Here is a 20,054-nt window from a genome sequence, read left to right as displayed (position 1 = left end):
TCAGGCTTTATTTTGTTTATTAACTTGTTGACAAATGTGGTCTCGGTCCAAATTGCTTAGCAACAGGTAACCTATAGCTTGATAGTAATAGTAATTAATTACAGTTCTTGTGCTGATTAATCTGCACATTAATCCTTGCAGGTTTGATACAGATGGTTGGATCTGAGCAGCCTTGGTTCTCTCTCTCCAGGATTGCTCATGCAGCTTCCAGCAGAGATTCAGCCAGAAGAGTTGGTAAATTTCTCAGTGTTTCATCACACGCAAAACAAGCCTTCAATTCACCTTAGTCGCATTTTATTTATATTATATAAAGTGGTTAATAGAGGATGGGTGAGGTTTGGAGAGCTACAACTGGCAGGGGAGTCTATTTAGATCAGCAGCAGTGATTTACAACCTTTTACCTATTGTGCTATGGTGGAGGTTAGAATGGTAAGGCAGTGTAATGAGTTACAAGACTGATAAATGTGTCTTAGCAGGAGACATAAGCGGCCATTTCACTCTGTTGTCTCCTTCATATAGCACAACCAGAGTCTACAAACTTCTGAGTCTCCTCAGCGTCATGGCCAAGGAAAGTGTTGAATCTGGTATGTCTCTTTTGATCTCATCCTTTATTTTTCTTCACCTGCTCCTCACTGTCTCTTAATTATTATTATTTATTATTATCTTTATTTATTACTCTCTGTGTTTACTTAGAACATTCAGAGGCGAGTGGAGTGAACATTCATGTCCATTAACGTAGCAGCCTGCATATGATCTTTTATCTAGATTGAAAGTTTTTTCTATAAGGGATCGTGTTTCTTCAGTAGATGGTATTCGAGTCATTTTTGCCTTCTTGAGGCTCTGCAAAGAACCCCTTTGTGATATAACAGCAGTACTTGCATATTAACACACATTCACAGAAGCATGCACACACATCCATCTGTTGTCTGCTGATGTAAATGATACATTAAATCATTGCATGTGAATGGTCTCTGTGTGTCTAGCAGGCCTCACATGGGAGGTGAGGGCAAACAGCCGGCTCTACCACAAACACAAACAGAAGAAATCCTTTCTGTGCTTCCGCTGGGGCCGATACATGGTGAGTCAGTCACGCATGTGCTGTCTTCCCTCCCCATGGCAACCTAACACCTGTTGGCATGCTGATGCATTGGGAAACACACTAATGTGTTGATACGTATGTGTCTCTCTCTCTCCCTCTCGGTTGCCAGGACAATGTGGTGCGCAGCCACAAGTACTCCCCCCTGACCTTCCTGCCCCTGACACTGTTTGAACAGTTCCAGCGAGTGGCCAATCTCTACTTCCTCCTCATGGTGGTGTTGCAGGTCAGATGAAAGCTCTGCTGTTCTTTCTCACTCTTTCTTTTACAGGCTCAGCTTCAGTTTTTACTGTATCATGATTGCAATATCCAAAGAGATGTAGCTGTCTGGGAGAGCAAAACAAATACAACTTTATCAGGATATAAATATTATTTTCTTTTTTTTCTGTATGTAAAGGAGGGTTGACAAGCAAAAGTTGCCTATCCGGCGACACGCCTTACATAAACTCAGTTACCGCCTTGGGTAGAAGAAACCCAGAGCTTTTGACTGTTTAGTTTTTTAGTGTAGTTATTACTTGTAGAAGTGCTTCATGTGTGTGCGTGTGGTTTACACAGTATGTGTGACTCTGTTTCTTTTTCCTTCTGTGTGTATCCATGCTTGCATGTGGTTTCCAGTGTGTCCCTGCCATCTCATCCATCCCATGGTACATCACCATCATCCCGCTGCTCACCGTACTCTCTGTGAGAGGCCTGAAAGACATTGCCAACGACATGGTGAGGGGGGGGGGGTATCCCTCAGCGATGAATGCACCCGCTCACACAAATGCTTAAACACAAATATATACGACCGGCCTCACGCATGCATTTATGCACCTGGCACTTAAGCATGTTCGCACTCTTTCCTCTCCTTCATTGTCCTCATTGACTCCTTGTCCTCTCCTCACTGACAAAACCAGTCATCCCAGTAGCATTAATTTTCTCTCCTATCATTAAAGCTTTTCCTTTTAAATGCAGGCGTGGTGTTTTGCATGGAGAATTCTCTGGTTAAGTGCATCACTGAGTTACGGTCGTTAACAGCTCTGGGTGAAACGCTTGCTTGACCCCTCTCTATTGACTAATCATTTAGTGGAGGGTGTAAATCTCCCAGCTGGTGTCACTGTAGAGCCCCGTAATGGCGTTTCTCCTTTCTCCTTTCTCCTGTTCAACCTCTCATGGCCACCCTCACTCCCTCTCACACGCTCCCTGTCCATCACTCTTTTTCTCCATCCTTGTCACGCTTCTCAATCTATCTCTTTCTCCTCTCTCATTCTCGTTTTCGGTCCGTCTCTCTCACTCTCTCCATCTCTGGTCCAGGCAAGGAGATGCAGTGACTCTAAGATTAACTCCCGACCCTGTGATGTACTCATCTCCCAGAGGTGAGGACAAAGACAGTGGGTTATTCTCTCAGGACTCAGTGCAGTTCCAGTTCGAAACAGTCCTCTAATGAAGCTCTAATGAAGTGTAAATTAGTGAATCCCTAAATGGTCCCTTTGTGGGTTACAGCAGGGCATTTTCCGGTAGACAAAAACTATGACCGAACTCCTGATGACATCTTCTATCTTCAGAGATATTTTTGCTTCAGTCTGTTTCCAGGACTACAATCCAGATGATTCGCTTTCCCCTGTGGAGTAATAGACAACTTGAAAAAATAATTTGTACTCTACCCCCCAAAGTGTGGTAACTGCATGAGAAATTCAGGAAAGAAAAATGAATAGTGCATTGTTTTTTAGCGCTAACAGATATCATTTTAGTGAATGGCCCGCTGAGACATGTTTTTCTATACTGTAAACCACTGGTATAGTCACATATATAAAGAGTTTACTTATAGATGGAAAGTAAGTATTTCTGTGTTCCTGAACTCATCATAAGTGAGCCCTGTTGTGATCTTGCTTTTGATGAAAACAAACTTTTCACAGCATTAATAATGTAGAAGTAGTTGTTGTGTAGTGTGTAGTAAGCCTGTGTATTGATAATTATGGAAAATTCCAGTCCTGTATTTTAAAATTTGATATTGGCTTTTGTTGGGATGTGGATTACCGATTATGTCTTTGATCTGAAATCTAGTAAAACAAAAAAATTTATTGATATATGAAAAACAAAGTTGTTGTGTTTGTATATATGGGATTGCATATTTAGGACCATATTTATATGTTTGTGACCAGCAAATTACATGAAATTTCAGGATGTGAAAGCCAATGATTATTTTTATCCATACGTTCACACCTTGTTTGTCCTCTGTCTCAGTTTCAGCGCAGCACAGTGGAAGGACGTGTGTGTGGGAGATGTGCTGCGGATCCACAAAGACCAAGTCATCCCTGTGAGAGTCTCAATTTATAAAACACAGAACAGCAGTATAGAAAACACTGTCTGAGTTATCATTGTTGCGCAAGTAGAATAAGATTGCATTAATTACTAGTTAATCTATCCCATAGATGGCTGTAATAATGTAGCATATATATATTTTTGTGGAAAATTTCAGCATATCAGCACGCAGCAGCTAAAGTTTGAGATATTTGAATAAATGCTCCGTAGCTCTATTTGTATTTCCAGTAACTTTCCACTGAGCCCTCTCTCTTTTATTATGTTCTCTCTTTATTCCCAGGCTGACCTTCTCCTCCTGTGTAGTTCAGAGCCTCACAGTCTGTGTTATGTGGAGACAGCGGATATTGATGGGTAAGAAACACAGTCAGCGTAATTAATATCTTGTCTCATTCTGATACTTCATTCTGTTCATTTATTTCAACATATACATGTTTGCATGTATTAACTTTATCATGATTATACTAGTAATAGTAGTAGTGCAAATAAAACGATTAGGTACAACAACACAAAAATTAGGAATGTAGTATGTATAATAGTAAAAATAATAGCATTAATAGGAAGTTTTAACATTGATTTTAGAGATGATATTGATTTTAGAGGCTCAAGCTCTTCAGGAGGTTCTGTAGCCATGGGGCCTTGACAGCAAAAACCTGGTCACCTTTAAAGTTCTAAAATCTGGGACACCCAGGGGGGCCGTGCCTGCACATTCAAGGCTTTGTGGCAGCTCATAAAAGGGTAAAAGGTATACGACACATTTTGGGTCAGACAAGGTATAGCTGGGATCAGCACAATGTGACCCTGTCTTTTGTTACCAGTTTAAAACCAGTTAGAACCAGTTAGAAAGGAGAAAGTGCCTCGTGGTTTATTGCAGAGTAAAGACCTCTTAATGAGTATGTTTGAGAAAGATTGCATAACTCTCTATATGCATACCAACTGCACACTGCCTTGACTTCTCATTATTTTTTCTCATGAATGGATCAATTGTTTAGTGTTGATATAACTTGTAAATGTGGTCTTTTCTTCATACAGAGAGACTAACCTCAAGTACCGGCAGGCGCTCAGTGCTACCCACAATGAGCTGACCTCTCACCCCTCAGAGGAGACGCTCGCTACCTTTGATGGTGAATAAATGTTTTCTATTAAGAAAAAATACCCAAGTAATCTTGTAACAGAGCTGCATACTCGTCCTAAGTGAGAGCAAATGTAACATTTCATTTTACAGGTGTGGTGCTCTGTGAGGAGCCCAACAATCGTCTGTACAACTTCAGAGGCCAGTTGCACTGGCGAGGAGAGTGTGATCTGCTGGACAACGAGCACATCCTCCTGAGGGGAACAGTCCTACGCAACACAGAGTTTGCCTATGGCTTGACCATATACACTGGTACATGTACACAAATTTATTCAGTTTAGAAAAGATTTCTGTCGAATAATGTTAGCGAGGAGTAGGATGATATTGTTATTGTTCATAAAATGGGTACTCTAGCTACTGTCAGACTGGGCTGTTGAGTCTAACAATGACATTCAGGCAAACAGGAAGAAGAGAGGCCCTGATATGTGGCTCTATGCCCCATAGAGATCAAACTATTGCAGAATGTTTTTGTGTCCAGGCCACCTATCCTCATTTCACCTTCTACTGTGGCCTCCACTTGTTTCAATGACAAATTTTATTATGTGGAATACATTATACTGCTAATTATGGACAGTACTTAACTCTTGCAGCTGTGTCTTAAATGTGGGTCTGTTAAAGTCAGGCAGATTACAGGCTCCTCCCGCGTCTTCTAAGTGATCATTGATCGGATATTACTGGACCAGGCAGAGGTGTCATGGATCTCACTGCTATGACCCTTTCAGTTCTGGTGAAGCAGATCAATAGATCAAATTCTTCCAGAGATGGGATTTATACCATTCATCAGAGACTGTCTATCTGTGTGACCCCAGTTCAGCCTGATTATAACTCTAACCCACCTGACACACACTTGACACAGCCTACTTTGAATCACGCATGATCAAGGTTGACATATTTTTGTAAGACAAAGTTGGGATCAGTTTCTGTCCTCCACCAGTTTGAAGATATTACACATTTTACAGATACACATTCTCAGTATTTGTCATTTTTACACAGCGTTCTTCAGCAGTCTATGTGAGAATGAGACAGCATCACTGGAAAACATAATGTGATACTTTATTGATCCCTGCAAGGGAAATTCTCTCTTCCCGTTGACCTCTCGGCAGCGGGGTCAGACACCCCCGGAACTAGTAGGGATTCAGCATCCTGCTCAAGGGCACGTCAGCAGATACTTGCTGACACGAGGGCTTGAACTTTCACCCTCTGGCTGCAGGATAGACTTCCAACTTGCTCAGCAAGGCCGCCACAGTGATAGCATTTAATAGTTGTCTGTTCTGTGCCAGGCGCGGACACTAAGATCCTGAGGAACTGCGGGAAACTGAGAGTGAAAATGACTCAAACGGAAAAAGTTTTCAACAGAGTGGTGATCGGGGTGAGTGGGTAAAGGGCAGGGGGATGACAAGCATGAGGCATCTTGCAGAGTTACTATAAACTGTGTGTCTATATTCTGGATCTCTAGATCATCCTGTCCGTGCTGCTGGCAGCTCTCCTTCTTGCCATCGGCAGCGGCGTGTTTTCGAGTTGGGTCATGAGCCACACCGGGGTTCTGACTCCTCTGGTGGTTAACGGCAATCCCGTCTACACAGGGTTCCTCATCTTCTGGAGCTACATCATCCTGCTCAGCCCGGCCATGCCCATAGCTCTCTACATCACGTCAGTTCCATCTACAATACTGCACTCAATTGAGAGAAGGCAGGAAGGTGGAAATACAGCTGTGTTTGTGTGCACACTGTCTTACTGTGTATGTGTCCTCCATGTGTGTGTGTCCATAGGTTTGAGCTGATCCACACAGTCCACAGCCTGTTCATTGGCTGGGATAGGGAGATGTATTGGCAGCAGGCAGACAGACCGGCCCAGGCCAGGAATACCTCACTGAGTGAAGAGCTCGGCCAAGTGGGATACCTGCTGAGTGACAAAACTGGGACACTAACCCAGAACCGTCTGCTCTTCAGACAATGCTGTATAGCTGGAGAGATCTATGGTAACAATAAACAATACATATCTTTATCTGACCTCATGCTGCATGGGGAACTAGAAATTTAAATTCCAACCACTGACAGACTTTTGAACAACCTCACCCTCTGCCCAGTCCAACAAATTGAAATTGCCTTGTGAGAGTTTGATAATGACCAGAGAGAGCAATGTTTCCTCGCTGGCTTACAGTGGAACAGAGATCCCTCTAGGGAGGCGACTTCACATAAACCTTGAAACTCATTCCTCAAGAGAGAGACAGCAGGAGACACTTAACATGCTCATATCCAACAGCCACGAGACCATCTACTAAATATTTAACACCGACTCTGCCCACTGAAGACGAGCTGTAATTGAAACCTTGTCAGAATCACATCAACCATATGTTGTATGTCTGAGCCACTTCCTGGTTCAGCCCACATGTCTGCTTTCTCTCTCTTTCTGCGTATTCTAATCATGTACTTTTCCCCCATTTCAAATGCTCTTTGCAAGTCATTAAATATAATTATTTCTCTACTTTCACAGGTGATGCATCAGTCAGGGCAGAGGACACAGAGGTACCAAATAATTACACTCAAATCTGCATCTTTGAAGTGTATTTTGTTTTTTCTTCACCTCTTCCTTGTATGTTTCCAACCTAATTCAAAGGTATTCTCTAATCTTCCTTCATTGTTTATCTTTCCTCCTCTATGTGCCTGTTTTTTTTTGTTGTAATTTCTCCTGCCAACAGCATTAGACTCTCTTCATGTTAACCACAGTTTCAATGGTGTATAATGCCAATGCACCGTAACGCTTAGTGTGCCATCTTTGTCCCTGTTCATGTGCAGCCCATGGACTTAAGCTGGAATCAGTTCTCCCGAGGTGGTCTGTTCATGTCGGCTCCCAGCCTGGTGAACAAGCTCAGAGGACAGCAGTGTCCACTCAGCAGACAGTTCCTCACAGCACTGTCTTTATGTCACACTGTGATGGCAGAGTGGAAGGAAGGTTGTGTCTCTGTGTGTGTGTCTTTATGTGAGAGTATCTGTATTTTCTGTAGTTCAGTTCTCATCCTCCGTCTGATAAACGTGTTGAACCTCTGGTTATACCTCAGACTACACTGGTTTGTTTGTGATGAAATCTCAGTGTTTGATTCATTTGATTGATTTGTTTCCACTGTGTTTTTGTATTACACTAATTGACCTGATGGGCGTGCTACAATTAAAGGTTCAGACACAACTTCTGTAATGTTGACAAAACTTGAAAGGTTCTCAGTTTTTTTTCCTAAATCACTGGTCTGAATCTGATATAACATGTATGGATAAAGTTATTTACTGGCCCGACTGACCTCCATTCCTGGAGGACAACATGTTTACCTCCACCTTATGTGTTGACTTCATTCCTCCAGAGGCTCCAGTTTACCAGGCTGCGTCCCCAGATGAGGAAGCTCTTGTTGGTGCAGCCAGGGAGCTGGGCTGGGTCTTTCTTTCCAGGACGAGAGACTTAATCATTGTCTCTGAGCTGGGTGTCATTCGTCAATATCAGCTGCTGGCACTGCTGGACTTTACCAGCAAGAGGAGACGCATGTCTGTACTGGGTGAGAGTAGCCCTCTAAATACACACTAACAACATATCTCCAATCCTCCAATCACTTGTAATCTGTTGCGCTCACCTCACTCTTTTTGCACATATGCTGAGTTCTCCCATGTCAACTTCTTTTCTGGATAAATGATCTATTGGTCTTGTTTTTCTTTTCAGTAAGGGACCCGGAGCGTGGGTTAAAGCTGTACTGTAAAGGGGCGGATATAGTGATCCTGGAGAGACTGCAGAAGGACCGTCCATATCAAAAAAGGATTGAAGACGCCTTGGAGGTGATGAACCATTATAGTAATAGTGTGCTGTTATTGAGCCTACTATTTACAGGGTGCTTTGAACTAAAAGCAGACATGACAATGGCAATGCTAACATGCTGATGCTAAGCAGGTATAATGATTACCATGTTCACCACCTTAGCTTAGTGTGTTAGCATGTTAATAAAAACAAACAGCTGAGGCTGGTAGGAATGTCATTAGTTTTCCAGGTGTTTGATCATAAACTAAAGTATTGAACAAATTTAACTTTTGACCTGATGGTGAAGCTGAAAAGTCGGGCAAGTTATTAGAATTCATAGTCAGGGGGACATTAGCGTGCCAAATTTCATGGCGATCCATCAAGACATTTCACAAACACAAATGTGAACCTCATGGTGGCGCTAGAGGAAAAATCGGGATCACCAAAGTCAATATGATTCATCCTCTGGTTCAGTGATTCCGGACCAAAGTGGTGGAGACCAACAGATCGACATTGCTCAATAGAGTTTAGAGATCATAGTTGAGGCATGCCTGCCAAGACTGAAGTGTTTATCTCATGTTTTCTTCGTCAATTCGTCAATTTGTCAATCCTGCCTGAAAGATCACTCAGTAAATATTGTGCAGCCTATCAAATAACGTGTTAACTTCTCTTCTGTCAGTTGTTTGCCCAGGCCTGTCTGAGGACTTTGTGTGTTGCGGTTCGATCTGTTCCTGAGGCATTATGGGAGCAATGGAGTAAAACTCTGGCCCAGTCTGCTGCCATGGCGACCTGTGACCGCGATGCACAGCTGGAAAAGCTATATGATCAGATGGAGAGAGAGCTGCAGGTGGGCTCTTCCTCAATGTGATTTTTACATGTTTATTGTGAGTTCTCCATTTAAAGTGGTATAGCTGATCATTGACACAGCATGATCAATACAGATATACACACAGTACAGATGGTTTCTGCCCTTTAAAGCAAATTTTAACTTTAATGTTTTGTAGCTTCTGGGGGTGACAGCAATAGAGGACCGGCTTCAGGAGGGCGTTCCTGAGACTATTGCTCTGCTTCAACAGGCTGGGATTAAAGTATGGGTACTGACTGGGGACAAAAAAGGTATTGTGACATACTGTAGCAGAAGGTAGGAATGGCACCATTTTGAATGCTGTGCTGTAGCCACGTGAAAATAAAGTCTCACTGTGGTTTCTGTCTCTCCCTCTGTCTTTCCTGCTCACTCTGTCTTCGTCCCTGTAGAGACTGCAGTGAATATTGGATATTCTTGCAAACTACTGGATCCTGATACCAGGTTACTGGAATGGCAGGAGCTGAGGTTAGCAATGATAAAAATACACAAACACACACACACACACACACACACACACAGATGCACACACTCACACCCTCTCATTGATCTTTGTGTGTTTGCCCCTGCAGACAGATACTCCAGTCCCCAGACCCAGGGGTCAGTTTCTTCAAGGCCAGACAGACAGAGCTGTGGGCTGCAGACAAGGAGACGGCTGGAGCAAAGACTGCTGTGGTCCTCACTGGACCTGAGCTGGTAAACACTGGACATACAGGAAATAGGTTACTCATATATTTTTCAAATGACCGAAGAGCTGTTGTCATATAGTTTGCAAATTACTCTGTACCATGAAACACTGTGTTGTTTATGTTGGGATAGGACAGGCAAAATGCAAGGCTCTACTACTGTTTACATTGTATTTGGGTATTAGTCACAAAGTGTAATTTGTTGGAGGTTTTTCCTTAAACCTGCAATAATTCATATTTTTCCCCACATAGTTTGGTACTGAGCAGGTAGTGTACAGTGGGTTTTACAGCCTTTCCCCTGAAAGCAGCTACCTGCTGCACCTGAAAACAGAGCCGATGACGGTGGTGAGACTAAAGCAAAGTTGCATGCCGTAAAACCAAAAAATGAGCTGAAACACTCCGTAGAGGGGAACTGCAGAGTCGGGTGTCAGTTTGGGTTTGTCTCTACAAATGACCCATTACATTACATACCCCCTTCATATTACGCGCGGTAAGATCTGACCCATCTGACCCATTGTCACTATAAAAACACTGACACAGCAGCCTTAAAAACATATACTAGAAGAACTAAAATGCTTTAAAACAAGCTATCAACAGAGACTATCTGACACCTAAAAGCAGAGGTGAAAATTCCTCTAAAGGTCCATGAGAAGGTAGGACCATTTTATATAAATATAGCCTAAACTGAGCTGTTTGATGGTGTTGTACTTCAGGCAGAGTTTGACCAGAGACCAGAATGGGGGGCCACGTTCATGACGCTGGCAGAACAGTGTCAATCTGTGCTGTGCTGTCGTGTTACGCCTGGACAGAAGGCTGACATCGTCACGTTGGTCAGGAAACACACCAGCTCAATCACCATGTCTATTGGGGACGGTGCCAATGATGTAAACATGATCAAGAGTAAGTCAGGTTGAATGAAAAGACGACAGAGAACATGTGTGTTTGTAGTTCAAAACTGTAGACTAAACCTACTAATCAGTGTAGTCTTCTTTCTGTTCTCATGTTTTTACATTTTCTTCGATCTGTGTCTTTTCTTACTGTTATCCTTCCCCATCACCAGCTTCTCATGTTGGTGTGGGAATAGCAGGAGTGGAGGGAGGTCAGGCAGTGCAGAACGCAGACTTTGCATTGTCCCAGTTCAGATTTCTGCAAAGGCTGCTACTGGTCCATGGGCGCTGGTCCTACAGGCGCATTTCCCTCTTCTTGCGCTACTTCCTGTTTAAGACCTGTGGATTTGCTCTCGTGCATGTATGGTTTGGTTTCGTCAATGGCTTCAGTGCTCAGGTTAGACATACATGGATGATATTCAATGACATAAAGACTTAAAGTCACATAATAAGCTCAAGTTGAACATGGATAAAACATACTGCATTTATTCCACTGTCTATTTCTCTCCTGCAGTCCCTGTATGAGACATGGTTCATTGCTCTCTACACTGTCTTATACACAGCGTCCCCAGTTATGTGTGTGGCCTTCTTTGAACAGGTGAGACAGTTTAAGAGATGGATGTTTTTCTGAACTCAGTAATCACATTTTGAAATGTCATCATCAGTGCTCGCGTCAGTTCATTTTTACAATAAAATATTGAAGTCTTGAGTCACAGTGCTTCATCTTTGTGTTGTAGGACGTGAGTGCAGAGAGCAGCCTGAAATGGCCAGAGCTGTACAAGTCTGGACAGAGACAGGAGCTCTCCAACCCTCTGATGCTGTCCTTGTCGCTCCTGCATGCCGTCTACTCATCTCTTGTCCTCTTCTTCATCCCGTTTGGAGTCTACTACAACACCGCCTTTGACTACCAGACCATGGCAGTCACTGTCGCCATGGCAGCCACGTTCACTGCCACCATTGAGGTAAGGATCACACTTTTCATAGATGCAAGTGAACTGTGGAAACTTGTAATCACAAGTGAAAAAATGTAATGTAGAGGAAACGGAAGAGAAAAGTTAGAAATTATTATTGATACATAATCAAAACATATTGCACCCTCTAGCACAATTATTACTCCAGATTACATCAAAATGTGGCAAAACACAAGATGATCCTGTGTAATTATATACACACCAAAATATTATCTGTGGACAACTGTAACATTTTCTAGTAACTCTACACTTTATTTATCATATTCAAAAGTGCAGCTGCAGTAGCCAAGAGTGAAGCAAATTATGTTTGTTCTTTGGTTGAACTCCAAACCAAAGTGTTCTGTCAAACAATATCACAGCATGGTTTGGCGCCCTGAGCAGTAAATACAGGAGCAAGCTGATGAAGTTTGTCAATGTGGTGGCCAGTAAACCAATCAGGGCCAGTTGGGGACTCTTTGGGAACAGAGGGTATCACACCTTCACATCCCCTGTTCTTTAAATTCTGTGGTAACAAAGAACATGTCTCCCTGTCTTAAGGTGTCATTTGGACTGTTCATACTATCAGTGTTGTTGTTGTGTACTGTGTGTTCATGTTGTAATGAAGTGCCATATGGGCCAATTTCCACCCTGGTGAGCAATAAAGTTGTGTTCTGTTTAGTTTTATTCTATTCTATCATTTCTATTCTGTTCTGTTCTTTTCTGTCATTCTATTCCATTGTGTTTGGTTCTATTCTGTCTATTCTATTCCCTAAGTTCTGTTATATTCTATTCTGTTAAATTCTGTGGTATTCTGCTCTGTTCTGTTCGGTTCTGTTCTATTCTATTCTGTTCTGTGTGGTTCAGTGCTCCTCTGCTTGTCTTTTGTTTGTTCGGATGTAATATTTACCCTTGTTGTGTTCTGATGGTTTTCACAGTTGGCTGGGGAAACTGTTAAATGCCTATAGAGAGATTCACCAACACAGTAAAGTCCACATGTATTGTGCACATTGCGAAATCCACATTGTGCAGTCACTTTAATTTTACATGAAGCAGAACTTCCAGGCTTATTTAAACAAAATTAAAAAATGGGCTCATCTGGCAACTATGTGATTGTATTTTCGTACATTATTGCATTATGTTACAAAACCAATAAAGACAATGTTGAAAAAACAATGAAAAAAAAAAACAGTGACCTTGTTCAATTGCATCTTATTTCTAAAGCAGATATTTTCACGGATAGCTGCTGTACTGTATATCCAGATGTACCTTTCTCCTCTGATTATAGTGTTTCTGTTCGTCTCTCAGATTGTGCTGGTGACCAAATACTGGACGAAGTTCAATATAGCGGCTGTGTGTGTCTCTCTGGGGCTGTTCTTCATCTGTTCCAGGATCACCCACAGCACCCACCTGTTTAAGAGATCACCCAGCGACTATCACTTTCTTGGTACACTTCTACTCATCTCAGTGCATGCCGACTTTTTATCAACATCCATTACTGGAGGAACTGCTGGATTTGATTGACATTGAGACACATGATGTCAGAACAACTATGGACAAAAACATACAACCAAACACGCGAGAAGAAATGTCCATTTTAATGATTATGTAATGGGTTTGTTGCTGATGATCTGTCATGACTCCTGTGAACAGGTTTGATTGCTCTGTGTGTGCGCTTTTCATCAGGTGCCTCCAATAAGGCCTTCATTGATCCAGTTGTATGGCTCACAGCTCTGCTCACTGCCTGGACGGCTGTCTTGCCCTCAATGACTGCCCTTGCTCTCAATGTCATCCTCAACATCCGTGACAAACACAAGGTGAGACATCTGCCTGAAAAAGTAAAAGAAAAGGTAAATTAGAGAGACAGTAAGAAACATTTACAAAGGAATAGTTCAGAACTGAAAATGAAAACATTTTTCATTCACCTGTAAGTAAGTAAGTAGAAGAAATAACCATTAAAATTGTTGCACAACTAAGCACACAGCACATTAGCTCCTGTACATGGAGAAAAAGTCTACCAGTTATGTAATATTTCCAGTATTTTTGTCAGTGATAATTCTCTAGTAGCATGCATCCAAGTGGTTTCTGATGGGAACTTGAGTTGTTTCCCATTCACCAAGTTATTGAGGTTTCATGTCTATAAAAAACAAAAGCATGAACAGTTGTAATGGTAAATGGTCACTGATGTCACTCTCACCTGGCTGTGATGTAGGTCCACAGTGCATCCCCTCAGCCAGTGGAGCTGAGGTCAAAGTTGAGAAGAGGAACATCTCTTCGGCGTTCCTCTTACGCCCTCTCTCAGGGAGCTGGGCCCGGACGCCTCATCACCTCAGGGACCTCCATCCAAACCACAGCGCCGCCAGTGGAGGAGAAGGTGACCGCAAGTAATAACCCCACTGACTCACAAGGCCACATTCACATGAAGGACTTTAGTGATGCACCAAATGGCTCATGAATAATGACTGATATATTTAAGGTTTTGACATGGGGAAAATGTCATGTAGATTGTTACTGCAACATAGAATTGAAAAGATGATTCATTATATGTCTGCACTTCAAACAGGTTTTTGTGGGCAATTCATAGTAGAGCCTGCACTCATTTTCATTTTGTATAACTACTGAAGCAAAATGTATGAATGATGTCATGTATAAAATACATAATGTCCTATAAATCTTGTTTATTGTCTTTACATAGACCGTTTCCTCTGCATGAATATCTCTGATCTTTGTTGTTTGAGACTGTTGTGGTGAAAATTAAATTTCCACAGGGGATTTCCTTTGAAGATCAAACCAAACACAATAAACCGACAGCACTGCTTTGTTTTACAATTGTTTTATTTGTTAATTTATTTCAAAACACGCAATTTTACCCATATTATCCTTTTAAGTTTTTATTTTTCTGTAACAGTTATTACTCAGATTTTTTTCCTTCTCAAAAGTCTCAACTAGAGTGAAACTAAAAGTCCTTCACAGGCTCTCCGGCTTCTGCAGTGGGAGGAGGGAAAAGAGGCTTTCTGACCAGACGTCGTGAGTGGGTGTGTATCCCTCGAGTTTACACCAGGGTGTGTGTGTGTGTGTGTGTGTGTGTGTGTGTGTGTGTGTGTGTCTGTGTCTGTGTCTGTGTGTCTGTGTGTCTGTGTGTCTGTGTGTCTGTGTGTCTGTGTGTGTGTCTGTGTCTGTGTCTGTGTCTGTGTCTGTGTCTGTGTGTCTGTGTGTGTGTGTGTGTGTGTTTAAGTGCAATAGGTGGAATGTCCACATGGCCGGTAAATCACAGGACCTGTAGAGCAGCCCACAAAGCTGAACATTGTCTTCTAGGTTTGGTAGCCAGATTGTCATACCTCTGATTTCATCTTTGGTTTCAGCAAACACTCTCAAAAGGCAGACTCACCCTCTCCAGCATGTGCCTGTGTCTGTTTGTGTGTCTGTCTGTCTGTCCGAGTGCAATATAAGCCACCATCTCCAGACGACTTTGTAAACTTAAGTTAGTACAATGTAAGTGTCTTTGCATTGATTGTGGCCCTTCCTTGGCGCTGGGGACAAAGACAGTCTAACATTGTAGTATAATGGAGCCATGAGCGGGGAGGATCATCTTGCAAACATCAACATGGACTCCATTTTGATGTCAATGGCAGTTTGGGGCATTCATGTAAAGCTGTACGACATCAGTGTGGTGAAACATGCGGCGCTGTAGTGCGCTTCTCTCCCCAGACACTCTCTACTGTACCCTGAGTGACTGGGGGGTTTTCTGCCCACTCTGGGCTCAAGGGAGGGGGATTGGAAAAGGTGATGAGGTCAAAGTGTGAGCGGGAGTGTCTAAATGTTGAGGGAAGGGAGGGGTGGGGGTTGAGGGTTGTACACTCTGACCCAGCAGCAACGATTAAGATTGGGGGGGTCAGGTGTTTGCATAGTTCTCTGTGCAAAAGCCACCAACCGGAGCCATTTTTATTCCTCGCGGCTGGCTACATCATCATTAGATTCGCAGGAAATTGTGGTGGGTGATAGGAAACATGGTCTCTGCACCACAGCTCTTGTTTTCTACTCCTGCAGTGCACTACATTGTGGCAGTAGGAGTACAGGAGGGTGAAAGGTGACGGGGTTATGAGGAGGGGAGTGAATTTAACATGTCTAATGAATTCTGGTTTGGAGTGTTGTGTAACCGAGTCACGTCGAGCTTGAGCATGGATGGATGAAAGATGGATGTTTTGGATAGTGGAGGGGCGGTGGGGCAGTCGTTTGGCAGTCTAGCACTACAGCTCGTCACAATTCAGAGAGCCTCTTTTCCCTTGATTTTGTTCTTCCGTCCTCCCCTTCCTCCTCCCCACTGGCCTGCCCTCTCTCTACCTTTTTTCTTGTTTTGAAACTGATTGTCTTCTACCATCACAAAGACACTTGGTTCTGATTGATTAACAGGTAACAGAAGAGGGAGAGCACAGTGTGACTGGGGGTGTCTACATCAGTCCCACTGGCAACCGTCGATCACCAAAGTGAAATGACGCACGCATATACTGTTTGACAGTAAATGCTGATGACATCTCGGGTTAGGTTATCAGTTGCCAAATGGTACTGCGGTTGGTTGGTCGGTCAGTCAGTAAGAAATGGTTTCAAATTTTTCGCATGACAAATATTGCAACCCATAGTAAAGGAACATAAAAAAGTAACACTTTGTCTTTCACATAGGTACAAATGAACACACATACACAGATTGAAGAAAAGCGTGTAGACAGACATACAGGTATATTCAAGGCCGTTCGGGCCTGTGTGTGTCCCTCTGATTAACTCCAAGTAAACAGCCTGTCTTTGGAAAAGCAAGACACACATTTCAGGACCCGAGTGAGGACCACAAGCTGAGGAATGAAGATTGAATGCTATTGATTGGGAGGAGAGGAGTTTGACCTCCCCCAGCACACACTGCCCCCTACTGTCTGGATTTATATACATCAAAGAAACATGGGGAAAGGGGAAGGGTTGCAACAACACATGCACACAACCAGTGAATCCAACAGTGACAGAAATTCTAAAAACAAGGACCCCTCCAACGCCTAAAACCCAAATCCTCCCACCCCTTTTTTTTGTTTTGATAACCAAAATGTCCCCCACCCCTTCTCCACCCACTCCCAAGTCTTTCCATCCTCCTCCTCTCCCCACAAAATCACAGGTCATTCCTGTTGGTTTCTATACAGTTATACAATATCCATGCACAAAAGAAAAAAGCGCACCTTCTTTTCAATAGGAGGTGCTGGTCTTTAATATTCTAAGAACATCAGGAGCACTTGAACACACCCAGGAACCTTCAAAAGTAACTGTGAAACTGTTTTTTTTTTTCGAGAAAAGACAACTTAAAGGCAGAAGAAAGCTAACAATGAGTAAAAGGTTATTCCTCCTTTGGTTTAACATCAAATTTTTGGTTTACAATTCAGCCCCAATCTATTATATTTTTGTCATTTCTTTTTTTGTTGTTGTTGTTTTCCTTTTAAATGTACCCGCCTTGGAGAGAGCTTTGAACTGAACATCTAAAGAGAGTAGCTCTTGCCCCTCTCTCTCTATTCTAGCCTTCTCTTCTGTCTCTTCTTTTCTCATGTAACCCTCCACAGAAACATTCACAATGTCTTTTCCTTTATGAAAACAGTAAGTACATGCCGTAGCAAAAACAAACAAGAGAACGTACGAGAAAAATGAGCAAACAAATAAAAGGAATTTAACAGTATAAAGCTTCAAGTCACAAGTTCCAAAACTAACTATCATAGTATCATAGTTTCATAATCATTGTTATCATTAGCAGTATTATTTTCAGTCTAAATTACATAAAGTTTACATGAAAGGTTTTTGAGGTATTTCAGAATTAATTGTCAACACACGCCTACCGAGTCTTAGCACTAGCCAGGGGGAGAGGTTGACTGGACAGACGAAGTGGAGGGAGGAGAGATTTTGTGTCTATAAACTGTCAGTGAGTCTTCCACCGTTTTCTAGTGCAGCCTCTGTGCTTGCACCGCAGTGGAGAGAGAGAGAGAGAGACACATTTAGTGGTAAGATTTTACAACTACAGCCCTCTGAGCGCTTAAAGCCTCTGCCTTTTTACCCCCCTCTTTCTCTGTTACACAAAAATATCTCTGATGCGAGAGAGGTAAAGTGGCTGAGAGTCTAAGCACACGGAGAAAGCAAATAAAAACTCAAAGGCTGTGAGCTACTAGAAGTGTAACAATACAGTAACAAAGACTGACAGGTTAAGGAGTAACATATAATTTTGTTTCAAATAAATAGTGTATAGAAAATGTTTTATAGACTTTCTACATGATAAAGTGCTTGTATTCTAGTGTATCAAGATGGAAAGTCAATATGGGAGAAAATGCTGACACAGCCCCCACTCTGTGTCCCTCTCTTTGGCCCCCCTTTCTGTCCATCCAATTATGGGTGCATTGTCTGAATGTGAGTGCGTGTTTGTAAATGGCTGTGCAGCTATATGCATGCACACGCATGGCTGTGTGTGTGTGTGTGAGTGTGTGTCCAGTGCAGTCCCACCCGTGGTTGAAAGGAAAAGGCACTCAACTCTGTCTGCAAGGCAGCCACCTCCTCCTATGTGGCACGATGCAGTCTGACTGCGCTGTTAGTACGAACATGTGTGTGTGTAATATCGTCAGTGTGTCTGTCTGTAACGGCTTTGGGCAAAGAGGGGGGGCTTTTTTTTTTTTTTGGTTTTTGTTTTTTTTGGTTTGTGTGTCCCCCTAGGCAGTTTGGGACCGGTAGGCTGCAGTATCTTTGGTATTAGTGGCGGTTTCACAAACCACTCAGCTTAGTGAGGTAGCCACATTGGTTCTCACTACAAACAAATGTCATTTTGTCAGCCTAATACCTAGAGCTGAATCTAGCTATTTACCTATGCTCACTGAACTGTATACCACAAATCGATTTTAGCTCATCATCCTTTTGCGACGTTAACTCACTGCTTACAGCAACGTGAAGTTTGTCAGTACCTCTCAATCAGCTCGTAACAATGACCATCTCTTATCTAATCTGCACCACTAATCTGACTACATTGTTGGAAATGCTACAGTTGCATCTTAAGACCATACAGATAACTATTGAGTCCCGAGCTTTTCCCCCCACCCACCCTTCATTAAAACACACTGAATCAGCCGGGACATTTGGAGGTCATGTTTTGTCCCCCTCCGTTTTACCCCGTTCTTGGGGCTCAGCTTAAAGGGGGCTGAGAGTACCACAGTTCTGACATGAAATGCCAAAAGAGAGAGAGCGTCCGTCATTTATTCTTCTCTTCAGCAGCTCCCTGTTTTTCTTTTTTTCCTCTTTCTCATGGGAAATGTCTCGTCCGAGTCTATATTCACATAGAATGCAAAAAAAATACGTCCTTCATTGGCCTCGGTCCTTGCATCCCTCTTTTTTTTTCCTTTTAAAAAGTCCTTCCTTTTTTGTTTTTGATTTATCAACAAGGTGCCTTACTTATGCACAACAGAGCACAATAGTAACAAGAAATAGAAACTTTGTGTCTATGGTACTAATTAAATACCCGCATCAATATAGAGAGGAAGAGAGAAAGAGAGGGGGGCAATGGGGTTAGAGGGACAGAGGAGGTAGAGAACCAAAGATAGAATGAGAGATTTTCTTCTGCTTCAAAAATGTGTCCAGTTATCTGTTGGAGACATTTTCTTTTGTATTTGTAACACATACCGTATGTGTGGTATCTTTGTTGTTTGAGGTTTGGTTTATTGTATGCCTTAAAATCTGATTCTTTTTTTCATTTTTTTACTAAAAAAGTATATTTTTAATTCAGTTAAAAGCTGATTGTTGGTTGCTATGGCACACACCGCCCGTCATCAGTGGGGCGCACTGTAGCTGTGTGTGAACCCTAGTACCATATTCTTTGATTCGCATTAAGGCAGTAAGCATTGGCACTAATTATTGTAGCATTTTGACAGCTGAGTGTAGTGGTTAGCTTTGGGTTAGCTACTGATAACCCTTGTGTGGGAATAACCAGGAGATTTGGTTTGAATCACATCTGTTGAGAGCCTTTTTTTGCAAACAGATGGGATGAAAGAATGGAAGAATGACAAAATATGAAGCCTCCCAAAATAATGTCAATTAAACCTCCGCTGCACCTCAAATGTGTCCGTCTCAGTAAGCCTTTCTGTTACTTTTTACTCTGTTGTACTTTTCTATCACCTCTGTGTGTAATTTCTGTACTTGTATTTTGTGGATTCTTTAAGATTTGGATTGGCTAAATAAATCCCTGCCTTTGCTAAATCCCTGCATTTTCACCATTCAGTTTAACCATCCCCCTCCTCCGGCTTCACCAGTGCTGGTTGGATGAGGAACAACAATAGGATAATGGTTAGCTATTGATCTGCCTTCAAAGAGCTGTG

General features: G+C 42.4%; 1 protein-coding gene across 1 annotated transcript; it reads left to right on the top strand.

The window, feature by feature from the left end:
* The first annotated feature begins 535 nt into the window (after positions 1-535).
* On the top strand, positions 536-14,137 carry atp8b3 (ATPase phospholipid transporting 8B3). Its single transcript, XM_070908298.1, has 27 exons — positions 536-584; positions 987-1,078; positions 1,209-1,322; positions 1,712-1,810; positions 2,390-2,451; positions 3,320-3,392; positions 3,678-3,748; positions 4,427-4,518; positions 4,620-4,778; positions 5,807-5,895; positions 5,983-6,176; positions 6,296-6,504; positions 7,020-7,051; positions 7,322-7,478; positions 7,879-8,067; positions 8,229-8,341; positions 8,980-9,147; positions 9,305-9,416; positions 9,555-9,630; positions 9,735-9,858; positions 10,562-10,748; positions 10,909-11,132; positions 11,250-11,333; positions 11,473-11,697; positions 12,991-13,129; positions 13,369-13,499; positions 13,895-14,137. The coding sequence occupies exons 1-27, from the start codon at positions 560-562 to the stop codon at positions 14,135-14,137; spliced, it is 3,483 nt and encodes a 1,160-aa protein (XP_070764399.1). The 5' UTR covers positions 536-559.
* The last annotated feature ends 5,917 nt before the right edge of the window (positions 14,138-20,054 follow it).

This window comes from Enoplosus armatus, chromosome 7, assembly GCF_043641665.1.
Source record: "Enoplosus armatus isolate fEnoArm2 chromosome 7, fEnoArm2.hap1, whole genome shotgun sequence".
NCBI lineage: Eukaryota > Metazoa > Chordata > Actinopteri > Centrarchiformes > Enoplosidae > Enoplosus > Enoplosus armatus.
This window is presented reverse-complemented; position numbering and strand designations above follow the sequence as displayed.